Consider the following 15,509-nt stretch of genomic DNA (forward strand, 5'->3'; position numbering starts at 1 on the left):
ACATGAGGAAAATTGGTTATTTTATGGATGTGGGTCTGTTGCTATGCTTTTTCAATTCCTTGAATATTTGGTGTTTCAGAAATGGGTCACTATGTACATTAGTGGATATTACAAATATATCTGTGGAGTTAATGAATAGAATTAATCCAATATTTTAATATTTTGTAATTATCTACAAATCATATCCATTGAGCATTAATAATTAAGACTCTGGGTTGCATGATGTCTGACATATACTGCCACCATCTTCAAGAAGTGCAGAGTTGAAGTGTGTTATTATAAAATCATTTTGGCTGAGAAGTGCCTTTCCTGGAATTCTACTCTGTCTAGGATCCATTAGAACTGGCTTAAGTGATGTTGGGAAGGCTCATAGGCTACAGCAACCCATCACCACAGGAGGCCTTTAAAGGCCTATTGAGACATGGCTAACAGCAGAAGGATTTTGTGCATTCCTTTTCTCAACTTCATGTTCGGCTTTATAATTTCACTCCCTGAGTTTCTGGCACAATTATATAATGCAACCTGCACTGGAAACACTTTTAGTATCTCTGGTTTACTCTTTTTAATTTTAAGTGATGCAAATATATACATACCTATGATGGTTGGCTTCCCATTGCCGAAAGACTAATATGAACTTCTAAAGATGGTGAACATCATAACAATCACCATCTTAAAATCCTCCTCAAATTGTCCCAAATACACCCTGTTTTACAGTAAAAACACATATTGTTTTGTAGAAGTAATAAGTAACAGGAATGCTTCTATATTTATGAATATGCTAATTTTCTACTTCAAATAGTAGTTCATTTTTCTTTGATAAAACAAATTCAGTGCATGATCTCACATTTTGTTCTTCTCTCAAGTTTGAATGTATTTCCTAATATGGATACAAATTCATTACTATATAATCTTGTATTTAAGCTATCTCTTTAATAATAAATTAAATGACTCACTTCTGTCTACTCCTTACATAAAACCAACTGCAGCATCCATTATAGCATTCAGAAAATAATGGGAGGTCAAGAACATGCTGTGTGTGTCCTATTTAGAGCTGAGCATGCCACAGTCTCTTATTATTTGCACATTACCCAATGTGGGTCTCTGCACTAACAGCTATCTCCTACAAAAAGAAGCTTAAGACTCAGGCATCACTGTGGAAGAAGGGACAGGAAGCTTGCAAGATCCAGAGGGAGGAGATATATGTAGTGGGGGGAAAAGTATTTAACAGGCATAGCACAACTGTACACATGAACAAACAGCGCCTGGTATTATATATACAGGAATTTCACAAAATCAGACTACATGAAATCCTAACATTTATGGAGGTATGGTTGGAGAGTATTTCATGAAATTCCCACCCCATTTTGGAGCTATGGGAAATTGATGGCTCCTAGGAAAGAGAGAATCTGTTTTCCTCAGGGATGCAAGCCCTAAGAGTTTACCAGTGCCCCAGTGGTTAGTCCCACATTCATATATATATATATATATATATATATATATATATATATATATATATATATATATAGCACTAAGTTAATGAGAAATGTAAAGATGGAAGAATGGAAGGAGGGATGGGGAGAAAGAGAAAAGGGGAGGGGGTGGAGGAGAGAGAGCATGAAGTTGAGTTGAGGAAAAATGGGGGGAGTAGGAGAATTAATAAGAAGAGAATTGAGGTAGGATTTGATCCAAACACATTATAAGCAGATGTGAATATTTAATAAACTATTTTGAAAGAACATGTATAATAAAAAATATGAATCATTCAAGTCACATTATACCTTAAGTGGGCATTCATGCCTATGGAAGCTTAACATGACCTCAAAATTCTTTAATAATCCCTCTATTGAAAAGTGGGGCCTATGAACTATTTTTCTCCTTTGATATGACCAAACTTATGATTATCTGAACAACAAAACAAAAAAGACATCTCAGGTTGCTTGTTCTTATCTATATCACTTGTTTCATAATATACATTTTTACATAATTTGGGTCTTTAGGTTACTTTATTCATATTTTACTGTTGCTATTTTTATAAAGGATAGCAATAATATAATTTCATCAATTTCCCTCTGTTTTCTCCCTTCAGTCCCTCAAAAGTCCTTCCCGCCACCTTCTTCCATGTCCCCTGACTCTAAGATTAGCAGCTGCAGCTGCTCACTCTCTCCATACCTATTCAATATAGGACTTGAAGTCCTAGCCAGAGCAATCAGACAATGAAAGGAGGTCAAAGGGATATAAAATGGAAAGGAAAGAAGAGGTCAAAATATCACTATTTGCAGATGATATGATAGTATACTCAAGTGACCCCAAAAATTCCACCAGAGAACTAATAAGCCTGATAAACAACTTCAGCAAACACAGTTAACTCAAACAAATCAGTAACCTTCCTCTACTCAAAGGATTAACAGGCTGAGAAAGAAATTAGGGAAACAACACCCTTGACAATAGTCACAAATAATATAAAATACCTTGGTGTGACTTTAACCAATCAAATGAAAGATTTGTATGACAAGAGCTTTAGGTCTCTCAAGAAAGAAATTAATGAAGATCTCAGAAAATGGAAAGACTTCCCAGGCTCATGGATTGGCAGGATTAATATAGTAAAAATGGCCATCTTGCCGAAAGCAATCTACAGATTCAATGCAATCTCCATCAAAACCAGAGCCCCCAGAGCTCCCATGGACTAAACCACTAACCAAAGAGTACACACGGAGGGACCCATAGTTCCAGACACATATGTAGCAGAGGACGGTCTTGTTGAACATCAATGGGAGGAGAGGTCCTGCGAAGGCTTGATGCCCCAGTGTAGGGAAATGCTAGGGCAGTGAGGCGGGAGGGAATGGGTGGGTGAGGGAGTACCCTAATAGAGCAGGGGGAGAGAGGATGGGATGGGGGTTTCCAGAGGGGAAACTGGGAAAGGGGATAACATTTAAAATGTAACTAAATAAAATATCAATAAAATATTTAGCAGCTGCTAAATATGTTTAGCAGCTGCTTCTTCCTGACCTTTCTCCAGTGTAATATTTTTTCCTTATCATTTATTGGGTACATACACTGAACATGAGACCAATTTTCTTACAAAGGAGTTTTTGTCATCTAAATTTATAAGGGAACGCATTCAGTTTTCCTAGGTGACAATTATACTGGTATATAACTCTATGCAAATGTGTGTTCTGTTTAATGTTCACGAACCCTTAAATACCTACTTCTTATAACATAAAGTCTAAAAACATAAAACCATTTTAATGCACTAAAAGTTATTAAGGTGGAATTCTATTCCTTAACTCACAGTAGATATTCAATGAGTGCATATCAAACATGCACGGACTAATATAATTATTTAAAAATGTACAGTATAATAGTTTTTGCAATGCCATAATTGTCTTCCTCATATAACAGTTTTCTTATGAAACTTTGCTCGCTAAAAAGTGAGAGTAATGACATTTATTAAGAGGTTCTGATGGCCTCGAGGCCCCATATGAACAACAATGCCACCAACCAAAGCTTACAGGAACTAAGCCACTACCCAAAGACTATACATGGACTGACCCTCATAGGTAGCAATGAATAGCCTAGTAAGATCACCAGTGGAAGGGGAAGCCCTTGGTCCTGCTAAGACTGAACCCCCAGTGAACGTGATTGTTTGGGGGAGGGCGGTAATGGGGGGATGGGGAGGGGAACACCCATATAGAAGGGGATGGGAGGGGTTAGGGGGATGTTGGCCCAGAAACCGGGAAAAAGAATAACATTCAAAATGTAAATAAGAAATACTCAAGTTAATAAAGAAAAAAAAGGAAAAAAAAAAGGTTCTGATGCCACATAAGTAAGGGCACATGGTAATTTGGCTTTATTTACTTTTTTGCATTTTTTTTTGCATTTACCTCTGCAATTAAATTCACCTTCAAAATGTTTAGAAATCCAAAAAGATGTTTTACAACACGTGAATAGTATTTAGCAATTGAGTTTCATCTTCATAAAGTTTACAAAGTCACATTTCGGCATTTATATACTACCTTACACTGGTTTCCACTGTAACTGCATTCAAGCCTGCAAATGATTCAGCTCACAGAACCTGTAAAATATAACTCATTTGCTACCAAAATATTTGCAGAGGTATCCTAATCACTCTTGCTAGAGAACTGCTTTCCTTTTGGCGAAGATGCCTTTGAACAGAGTTTTTCATTCAGGTTGGGACAGGTGAAATATAATAAGCACCTCCTTCAAAGCTACCTCTGGATCCTTTTAAACACAGCAGGGTTAAAGCTTATTCCAACTCTCTTAATTGAACTTCTAGTACTATTTTGCTCCACGTGGGATACTTAAACTAGCTACTTGTTAATTTCTATTTCTCTGTGATCACCTGTGTATTAGAATATTTGTTAAGTGTAAGTTGTCATTGATATGCATAAATTCACTATTATAGCTGCATAACAACTCTTAAATAAGAATATACACAGTTTTCTTAAGAGAGAACACAATATTTTTTTTCTTAGTTTTGTATGAAGACACTTTGCTCAAATTGTTTTTTTTTATTAACTTGAATATTTCTTATATACATTTCGAGTGTTATTCCCTTTCCCGGTTTCCGAGCAAAAATCCCCCTCCCCCCTTCCCCCTCCCCTTCCTTATGGGTATTCCCCTCCCAACCCTCCCCCCATTGCAGCCCTCCCCCCAACAGTCTAGTTCACTGGGGGTTCAGCCTTAGCAGGACCCAGGGCTTCCCCTTCCACTGGTGCTCTTACTAGGAAATTCATTGCTACCTATGGGGTCAGAGTCCAGGGTCAGTCCATGTATAGTCTTTAGGTAGTGGCTTAGTCCCTGGAAGCTCTGGTTGCTTGGCATTGTTGTACATATGGGGTCTCGAGCCCCTTCAAGCTCTTCCAGTTCTTTCTCTGATTCCTTCAACGGGGGTTCTATTCTCAGTTCAGTGGTTTCCTGCTGGCATTCGCCTCTGTATTTGCTGTATTCTGGCTGTGTCTCTCAGGAGCGATCTACATCTGGCTCCTGTCGGTCTGCACTTCTTTGCTTCATCCATCTTCTCTAATTGGGTGGCTGTATATGTATGGGCCACATGTGGGGCAGGCTCTGAATGGGTGTTCCTTCAGTCTCTGTTTTAATCTTTGCCTCTCTCTTCCCTCCCAAGGGTATTCTTGTTCCCCTTGTAAAGAAGGTGTGAAACATTCACATTTTGATCATCCGTCCTGAGTTTCATTTGTTCTAGGCATCTAGGGTAACTCAAGCATTTGGGCTAATAGCCACTTATCAATGAATGCATACCATGTATGTCTTTCTGTGATTGGGTTAGCTCACTCAGAATGATACTTTCCAGTTCCAACCATTTGTCTACGAATTTCATAAAGCCGTTGTTTTTGATAGCTGAGTAATATTCCATTGTGTAGATGTACCACATTTTGTGTATCCATTCCTCTGTTGAAGGGCATCTGGGTTCTTTCCAGCTTCAGGCTATTATAAATAAGGCTGCGATGAACATAGTGGAGCACGTGTCTTTTTTTTTTTTTCCCCTTTTTTTTTTTTTATTAACTTGAGTATTTCTTATATACATTTCGAGTGTTATTCCCTTTCCCGGTTTCCGGGCAAACATCCCCCTCCCCCCTCCCCTTCCTTATGGGTGTTCCCCTCCCAACCCTCCCACCATTGCCGCCCTCCCCCCATAGACTAGTTCACTGGGGGTTCAGTCTTAACAGGACCCAGGGCTTCCCCTTCCACTGGTGCTCTTACTAGGATATTCATTGCTACCTATGGGGTCAGAGTCCAGGGTCAGTCCATGTATAGTCTTTAGGTAGTGGCTTAGTCCCTGGAAGCTCTGGTTGCTTGGCATTGTTGTACTTTTGGGGTCTCGAGCCCCTTCAAGCTCTTCCAGTTCTTTCTCTGATTCCTTCAATAGGGGACCTATTCTCAGTTCAGTGGTTTGCTGCTGGCATTCGCCTGTGTATTTGCTGTATTCTGGCTGTGTCTCTCAGGAGCGATCTACATCAGGCTCCTGTCGGTCTGCACTTCTTTGCTTCATCCATCTTGTCTAATTGGGTGGCTGTATATGTATGGGCCACATGTGGGACAGGCTCTGAATGGGTGTTCCTTCAGTCTCTGTTTTAATCTTTGCCTCTCCCTTCCCTGCCAAGGGTATTCTTTTTCCTCATTTAAAGAAGGAGTGAAGCATTCACATTTTGATCATCCGTCTTGAGTTTCGTTTGTTCTAGGGATCTAGGGTAATTCAAGCATTTGGGCTAATAGCCACTTATCAATGAGTGCATACCATGTATGTCTTTCTGTGATTGGGTTAGTTCACTCAGGATGATATTTTCCAGTTCCAACCATTTGCCTACGAATTTCATAAACTCGTTGTTTTTGATAGCTGAGTAGTATTCCATTGTGTAGATGTACCACATTTTCTGTATCCATTCCTCTGTTGAAGGGCATCTGGGTTCTTTCCATTTTCTGGCTATTATAAATAAGGCTGCGATGAACATAGTGGAGCACGTGTCTCTTTTATATGTTGAGGCATCTTTTGGGTATATGCCCAAGAGAGGTATAGCTGGATCCTCAGGCAGTTCAATGTCCAATTTTCTGAGGAACCTCCAGACTGATTTCCAGAATGGTTTTACCAGTCTGCAATCCCACCAACAATGGAGGAGTGTTCCTCTTTCTCCACAACCTCGCCAGCATCTGCTGTCACCTGAGTTTTTGATCTTAGCCAATCGCACTGGTGTGAGGTGAAATCTCAGGGTTGTTTTGATTTGCATTTCCCTTATGACTAAAAACGTTGAACATTTCTTTAGGTGTTTCTCAGCCATTCGGCATTCCTCAGCTGTGAATTCTTTGTTTAGCTCTGAACCCCATTTTTTAATAGGGTTATTTGTCTCCCTGCGGTCTAACTTCTTGAGTTCTTTGTATGTTTTGGATATAAGGCCTCTATCTGTTGTAGGATTGGTAAAGATCTTTTCCCAATCTGTTGGTTGCCATTTTGTCCTAATCACAGTGTCCTTTGCCTTATAGAAGCTTTGCAGTTTTATGAGATCCCATTTGTCGATTCTTGATCTTAGAGCATAAGCCATTGATGTTTTGTTCAGGAAATTTTTTCCAGTGCCCATGTGTTCCAGATGCTACCCTAGTTTTTCTTCTATTAGTTTGAGTGTGTCTGGTTTGATGTGGAGGTCGTTGATCCACTTGGACTTAAGCTTTGTACAGGGTGATAAGCATGGATCAATCTGCATTCTTCTACATGTTGCTCTCCAGTTGAACCAGCACCATTTGCTGAAAATGCTATCTTTTTTCCATTGGATGGTTTTGGCTCCTTTGTCAAAAATCAAGTGACCATAGGTGTGTGGGTTCATTTCTGGGTCTTCAATTCTATTCCATTGGTCTATCTGTCTGTCTCTGTACCAATACCATGCAGTTTTTATCACTATTGCTCTGTAATACTGCTTGAGTTCAGGGATAGTGATTCCCCCTGAAGTCCTTTTATTGTTGAGGATAGTTTTAGCTATCCTGGGTTTTTTGTTATTCCAGATGAGTTTGCAAATTGTTCTGTCTAACTCTTTGAAGAATTGGATTGGTATTTTGATGGGGATCGCATTGAATCTGTACATCACTTTTGGTAAAATGGCCATTTTTACTATATTGATCCTGCCAATCCATGAGCATGGGAGATCTTTCCATCTTCTGAGGTCTTCTTCAATTTCTTTCTTCAGTGTCTTGAAGTTCTTATTGTACAGATCTTTTACTTGCTTGGTTAAAGTCACACCGAGGTACCTTAATTATTTGGGTATATTATGAAGGGTGTCGTTTCCCTACATTCTTTCTCGGCTTGTTTCTCTTTTGTGTAGAGGAAGGCAACTGATTTATTTGAGTTAATTTTATACCCAGCCACTTGGCTGAAGTTGTTTATCAGCTTTAGTAGTTCTCTGGTGGAACTTTTGGGATCACTTAAATATACTATCATATCATCTGCAAATAGTGATTTTTTGACTTCTTCTTTTCCTATCTGTATCCCCTTGACCTCCTTTTGTTGTCTGATTGCTCTGGCTAGAACTTCAAGAACTATATTGAATAAGTAGGGAGAGAGTGGGCAGCCTTGTCTAGTCCCTGATTTTAGTGGGATTGCTTCAAGTTTCTCTCCATTTAGTTTAATGTTAGCAACTGGTTTGCTGTATATGGCTTTTACTATGTTTAGGTATGGGCCTTGAATTCCTATTCTTTCCAGGACTTTTATCATGAAGGGGTATTGAATTTTGTCAAATGCTTTCTCAGCATCTAATGAAATGATCATGTGGTTTTGTTCTTTCAGTTTGTTTATATAATGGATCACGTTGATGGTTTTCCGTATGTTAAACCATCCCTGCATGCCTGGGATGAAGCCTACTTGATCATGGTGGATGATTGTTTTGATGTGCTCTTGGATTCGGTTTGCCAGAATTTTATTGAGTATTTTTGTGTCGATATTCATAAGGGAAATTGGTCTGAAGTTCTCTTTCTTTGTTGTGTCTTTGTGTGGTTTAGGTATAAGAGTAATTGTGGCTTCATAGAAGGAATTCGGTAGTGCTCCATCTGTTTCAATTTTGTGGAATAGTTTGGATAATATTGGTATGAGATCTTCTATGAAGGTCTGATAGAATTCTGCACTAAACCCGTCTGGACCTGGGCCCTTTTTGGTTGGGAGACCTTTAATGACTGCTTCTATTTCCTTAGGAGTTATGGGGTTGTTTAACTGGTTTATCTGTTCCTGATTTAACTTTGATACCTGGTATCTGTCTAGGAAATTTCCTGTAGATTTTCAAGTTTTGTTGAATATAGGCTTTTATAGTAAGATCTGATGATTTTTTGAATTTCCTCTGAATCTGTAGTTATGTCTCCCTTTTCATTTCTGATTTTGTTAATTTGGACACACTCTCTGTGTCCTCTTGTTAGTCTGGCTAAGGGTTTATCTATCTTGTTGATTTTCTCAAAGAACCAACTTTTGGTTCTGTTGATTCTTTCTATGGTCCTTTTTGTTTCTACTTGGTTGATTTTAGCTCTGAGTTTTATCATTTCCTGCCTTCTACTCCTCCTGGGTGTATTTGCTTCTTTTTGTTCTAGAGCTTTTAGGTGTGCTGTCAAGCTGCTGACATATGCTCTTTCCTGTTTCTTTCTGCAGGAACTCAGCGCTATGAATTTTCCTCTTAGCACAGCTTTCATTCTGTCCCATAAGTTTGGGTATGTTGTACCTTCATTTTCATTAAATTCTAAAAAGTCTTTAATTTCTTTCTTTATTTCTTCCTTGACCAGGTTATCATTGAGTAGAGCATTGTTCAATTTCCACGTATATGTGGGCATTCTTCCCTTATTGTTATTGAAGACCAGTTTTAGGCCGTGGTGGTCTGATCGCACGCATGGGATTATTTCTATCTTTCTGTACCTGTAGAGGCCCGTTTTTTGACCAGTTATATGGTCAATTTTGGAGAAAGTACCATGAGGAGCTGAGAAGAAGGTATATCCTTTTGCTTTAGGATAGAATGTTCTATAAATACCCGTTAAGTCCATTTGCTCATGACTTCTCTTAGTCTGTCTACGTCTCTGTTAAATTTCTGTTTCCATGATCTGTCCATTGATGAGAGTGGGGTGTTGAAATCTCCCAGTATTTTTGTGTGAGGTGCAATGTGTGTTTTGAGCTTTAGTAAGGTTTCTTTTACGTATGTAGGTGCCCTTGTATTTGGGGCATATATATTTAGGATTGAGAGTTCATCTTGGTGGATTTTTCCTTTGATGAATATGAAGTGTCCTTCCTTATCTTTTTTGATGACTTTTACTTGAAAATTGATTTTATCTGATATTAGAATTGCAACTCCAGCTTGCTTCTTCCGACCATTTGCTTGGAAAGTTGTTTTCCAGCCTTTCACTCTGAGGTAGTGTCTGTCTTTGTCTCTGAGGTGTGTTTCCTGTAGGCAGCAGAATGCAGGGTCCTCGTTGCTTATCCAGTTTGTTAATCTATGTCTCGTTATTGGGGAGTTGAGGCCATTGATGTTGAGAGATATTAAGGAATAGTGATTATTGCTTCCTGTCGTATTCATATTTGGATGTGAGGTTATGTTTGTGTGCTTTTCTTCTCTTTGTTTTGTTGCCAAGATGATTAGTTTCTTGCTTCTTCTAGGGTATAGCTTGCCTCCTTATGTTGGGCTTTACCATTTATTATCCTTTGTAGTGCTGGATTTGTAGAAAGATATTGTGTAAATTGAGTTTTGTCATGGAATATCTTGGTTTCTCCATCTATGTTAATTGAGAGTTTTGCAGGATACAGTAACCTGGGCTGGCATTTATGTTCTCTTAGGGTCTGTATGACATCTGTCCAGGATCTTCTGGCCTTCATAGTTTCTGGCGAAAAGTCTGGTGTGATTCTGATAGGTCTGCCTTTATATGTTACTTGACCTTTTTCCCTTACTGCTTTTAATATTCTTTCTTTATTTTGTGCGTTTGGTGTTTTGACTATTATGTGACGGGAGGTGTTTCTTTTCTGGTCCAATCTATTTGGAGTTCTGTAGGCTTCTTGTATGCCTATGGGTATCTCTTTTTTTAGGTTAGGGAAGTTTTCTTCTATGATTTTGTTGAAGATATTTACTGGTCTTTTGAGCTGGGAGTCTTCACTCTCTTCTATACCTATTATCCTTAGGTTTGATCTTCTCATTGAGTCCTGGATTTCCTGTATGTTTTGGACCAGTAGCTTTTTCCGCTTTACATTATCTTTGACAGTTGAGTCAATGAGTTCTATGGAATCTTCTGCTCCTGAGATTCTCTCTTCCATCTCCTGTATTCTGTTGGTGAAGCTTGTATCTACAGCTCCTTGTCTCTTCTTTTGGTTTTCTATATCCAGGGTTGTTTCCATGTGTTCTTTCTTGATTGCTTCTATTTCCATTTTTAATTCCTTCAACTGTTTGATTGTGTTTTCCTGGAATTCTTTCACGGATTTTTGTGACTCCTCTCTATGGGCTTCTACTTGTTTATTTATGATTTCCTGGAATTCTTTCAGGGATTTTTTGACTCCTCTCTATGGGCTTCTACTTGTTTAATTATGTTTTCCTGGAATTCTTTCAGGCATTTTTGTGATTCCTCTCTTTTAGGCTTCTACTTGTTCTCTAAGGGAGTTCTTCACGCCTTTCTTGAAGTCCTCCAGCATCATGATCAAATATGATTTTGAAAGTAGATCTTGCTTTTCTGGTGTGTTTGGATATTCCATGTTTGTTTTGGTGGGAGAATTGGGCTCCGATGGTGCCATGTAGTCTTGGTTTCTGTTGCTTGGGTTCCTGCGCTTGCCTCTCGCCATCAGATTATCTCTACTGTTACTTTGTTCTGCTATTTCTGACAGTGGCTAGACTGCCCTATAATCCTGTGTGTCAGGAGTGCTGTAGACCTGTTTTCCTGTTTTCTTTCAACCTGTTATGGCGACAGAGTGTTCTGCTTTCGGGCGTGTAGTTTTCCCTCTCTACAGGTCTTCAGCTGTTCCTGTGGGCCTGTGTCTTGAGTTCACCAGACAGGTCACTTGCAGCAGAAAAGTTGTTCTTACCTGTGGTCCTGAGGCTCAAGTTTGCTCTCGGGGTGCTGCCCAAGAGCTCTCCGTGGCAGCAGCAACCAGGAAGATCTGTGCCGCCATTTCCGGGAGCTTCAGTGCACCAGGGTTCCAGATGGCATTTGGTGTTTTCCTCTGGCGTCCGAGATGTGTATGCAGAGTGCAGTCTCTTCTGGTTTCCCAGGCGTGTCTGCCTCTCTGAGGGTTTAGCTCTCCCTCCCACGGGATTTGGGTGCAGAGAACTGTTTATCCGGTCTGTTTCCTTCAGGTTTCGGCGGTGTCTCAGAGGCAGCGGTCCTGCCGCTCCTGGGCCCTCCCCCACGGGAACCCAGAGGCCTTATACAGTTTCCTCTTGGGCCAGGGATGTGGGCAGGGGTGGGCAGTGTTGGTGGTCTCTTCCGCTCTGCAGCCTCAGGAGTGCCCACCTGACCAGGCGGTCAGGTCTCTCTCCCATGGTGTCTCCACAATATTTCTTATTGAACAAAGTGTCTTAGATTCTCAAAAACTAGTATTGTTATGCATTTTATACAGTAGTAATGTCTTTGCAAAGCTTTTTATATATACTGTTCCATTGGACATTTAAAAGGGACTTCTATGAAGACTTTTCAACAGCTTCTCCTGTTGAATTTGCTAAGCAAATTTTCAAAAGTGAATCTTTTGGACAACTATCTTCTCTTTCTAAAACTGATTTTTATAATCTAAAACTCATTCCTTTCCCAGGATGTTAAACAGAATTCATTTTTCTGCCTCACTTCTCCATTTTGATAACTGATAATCACTATATTGAAAGATGTTGTCACTCACTATAAATAAAATTATCAGGGACCACAGTTGTTTCCAAAGCAACTCAAATAACTCACAGGGACAAATCTGCTTCTTTTACTTTTTCTTTCTTTCTTTCTTTCTTTCCTCTCTTTCTTTCTTCCTATTGAGGAAGAAAATCTCTGGATAGAAACTAAGAGAAAATAATTGCAGAATAATATTATCTTATTTGATTATTAGTTTGAAATAAAAAACTGTTGTAAAATCAAGTATTTTTACATTATATTTTATAGAGCTTAAAATATTTTCTATATTCTTTTTTCAAAGTCAAAATTAGTCTTGAAACCACAGTCTTTTCACCTAAATTATGTTCTATGAAAAGGCAGGTGATGTGTCTCAGAAGCTGTGATGACCTAACGTTGCTTAATGGATGGTGAAGAGAAGGGGGGAATGGGGGAAAGTAAATAATAAAAAGTAAAAGGAAAGCCTTGCCCAGAAGTGGTGGTGTAGAGAAACTACCAAACTAAACCACTCTGTGGGTAGAAAGATTTATTGGAGATCAAATCACCAAGTCTGTCTCTCACCAGGCAGAGAGAAGAACCAAATGTTAGGAAAGCAACGAGATTTATATACAGTGAGCAGAGTGAGGATCTGAGGTAATACAAACAATCTGGATTGACTAGGAGCTAAGTGCCCTTGCTCAAGATAGTTGACCTTGGGGCAAGGTTAAGGGACGTTACAGACCAGATTAAGTATTTTAGGAGATCTGATTTTCTGGTAAACAAAATCCCATATTTAGGCTTATAGGTAAATACCCTATAGCAATCGTTTGTTTACCCAGCCAAAGTCATTCTGTTTAGGACAATGTCACCAGCACTACCACGGTGGGGGGGGGGTGATATTTTGGACCAAAAATTGCCAAATAACCAAAACCAATGACTGCATTCTAACTTTAAGCTTTATTTTATGACTTTTCTCACTCCAGTTTTGACATTCAAATACTTTCTTTAATAACAAATTACTCAAATTAATCACCTCATTCAACGGATTAAATACTATTCTTATGCTATTTAGCAAAGAATGTGACTGGTTTTTTTTCCCCCTTACCTTAATATTCTGCTGGTTGCTAAATTGAAGTTTTAGACTAATTTGATTTGTAGAGGAAATTTCAAGAATTGACTCCATCGTGTGGTAATTAGTGATTATGCTGATCGACAATTACAAAAGACAAACAGTGCAAAAAGAAAGACAGAATGCACAAGTTGAGAAGAAAAAGAGCACCAGGAAATGTAATATCAGAGTCAGGTCTTTTGCTCAAAGAGATGTAAAGTGGGCTAGAGAGATGACTCAGTGGTTAAGAGCACTGACCATTCTTTCAGAGGATCAGAGTTCAAATTCCAACAGCCACATGATGGCACACAACCATCTATAATAGAATCTGATGCCCTTTTCTTGTGTGTCTGAAAACAGCTTCAGTGTACTCATATAAATAAAAAATCTTTAAAAAAAAAAAAACAGAGTCTGTGGGGAAGAGAGGAGACCACCCAGGAGTGCAGACATCACGAGGCCAAAGGGCAGACTGCCACCTCTGCACACCTCAGCCCACATCCCTGGTCCAAGGGGAAACTGCACAGTGCCTCTGGACAGAGGGATATAGGAACAGACAGCAGCTGGTACCCGCAGTTCTGGTCTCTGCCCAGAACTGAACTAATCCAGCCAAACAGATCCCTGCACCCAAATCCTGTAGGAGAAAGAACTGGAACCTCAGAAGTGTAGATACTCCTGAGAAGTCAGAGGAAAATTACCCTCTGCCCACAGTCCAGACCCAAGAGGGAATCACATAGTGCCAACTGTGCCCTCTGGGTGCAAGGACCAACACAAGCAATCAGGGGCAGGGCCCTTTGATTCCTGAGTACACCTAGAGCTGGAAGACAGTCTCCAGGAGCACAACCATAGTTGACAGCAAAGCACCTATTCTCAGGAAAGGCTGAGAGAAAACAGGAAAACAGTTCTACAGGAGTGCTGACGCAGAGGCCTACAACAGGGCCAAGTCACACCCAGAAACAATGAGAGAAGCAAACACCACAGACAACCGATGGCTACAGGCAAGCACAGGAACCTAATCAACAGAAACCAAGACTACTGGGCATCATCAGAGCCCAGTTCTCCCACCAAAGAAAATACTGCACATCCAAAAACACCAGAAAAGCAAAATTTTGGTTTGAAATCACATTTTTTGATAATGTTGGAGAAGTTTAAGAAAGACATGAAGAACTCCCTTAGAGAAATGCAGGAAAGCACAAGTAAACAAGCAGAACCCCTTAGAGAGGAAACACGAAAATCCCTGAAAGAATTAAGGAAAACACAACCAAACAGGTGAAGGAATTGAAAGAGAAACAATAATGAAAGCACAAAGGGAGACAACCCTGGATATAGGAAAACAAAGGAAGAGACAAGGAGCCATAGACACAAGCATCACCAACAGAATACAAGAGATAGAAGAGAGAATGTCATGGACAGAAGATACCATAGAAAACATCGACACAACTGTCAAAGATAATGTAAAACGCAAAAAAGCTCCAAAACATACACAAAATCCAGGACTCAGTGAGAAGATCAAACTCAAGGATAATAGGTATAGAAAGAAAGTGAAGGCAATGCGTCTGAGAAAACGCCAGAACCTGAAGGGACAGACCAGATAAACACTTCTCTGCACCCAAATCCCGTGGGAGGGAGAGCTAAACGTTCAGAGAGGCAGACATGCCTGGGAAAACAGAAGAGACTTCACTCTGCACACATCTCTACACCACAGGAAAACACCAAACGTCATCTGGAACCCTGGTGCACGGAAGCTCCCAGAAAGGGCGGCACAGATCTTCCTGGTTGCTGCTGCTGCAGAGAGCTCTTAGGCAGCACCCCACAAGCAAACATGGGCCTCAGAACCACAGGTAAGACCAACTTTTCTGCTTCAAGTGACCTGCCTGGTGAACTCAAGACACAGGCCCACAGGAACAGCTGAAGACCTGTAGATAGGAAAAACTACACGCCCGAAAGCAGAACACTCTGTCCCCATAACTGGCTGAAAGAAAACAGGAAAACAGGTCTACAGCACACCTGACACACAGGCTTATAGGACAGCCTAGCCACTGTCAGAAATAGTAGAACAAAGTAACACTAGAGATAATCTGATGGC

The 15,509-nt window shown here is 39.9% G+C and overlaps 1 protein-coding gene across 1 annotated transcript in view; it reads right to left on the minus strand.

Moving 5' to 3' along the window:
• Window positions 1-6,190: 6,190 nt before the first annotated feature.
• Window positions 6,191-15,509, minus strand: part of Nipa1 (NIPA magnesium transporter 1) — a 402,283-nt gene continuing 392,964 nt past the window's right edge. The window contains exon 5 of the mRNA XM_063262421.1: window positions 6,191-6,553. Within this exon, the coding sequence (XP_063118491.1) occupies window positions 6,246-6,553 (308 nt within the window). The 3' untranslated portion in view covers window positions 6,191-6,245. The remainder of the gene's footprint in view (window positions 6,554-15,509) is intronic.

This window comes from Rattus norvegicus, chromosome 1 (genome assembly GCF_036323735.1).
Source record: "Rattus norvegicus strain BN/NHsdMcwi chromosome 1, GRCr8, whole genome shotgun sequence".
NCBI lineage: Eukaryota > Metazoa > Chordata > Mammalia > Rodentia > Muridae > Rattus > Rattus norvegicus.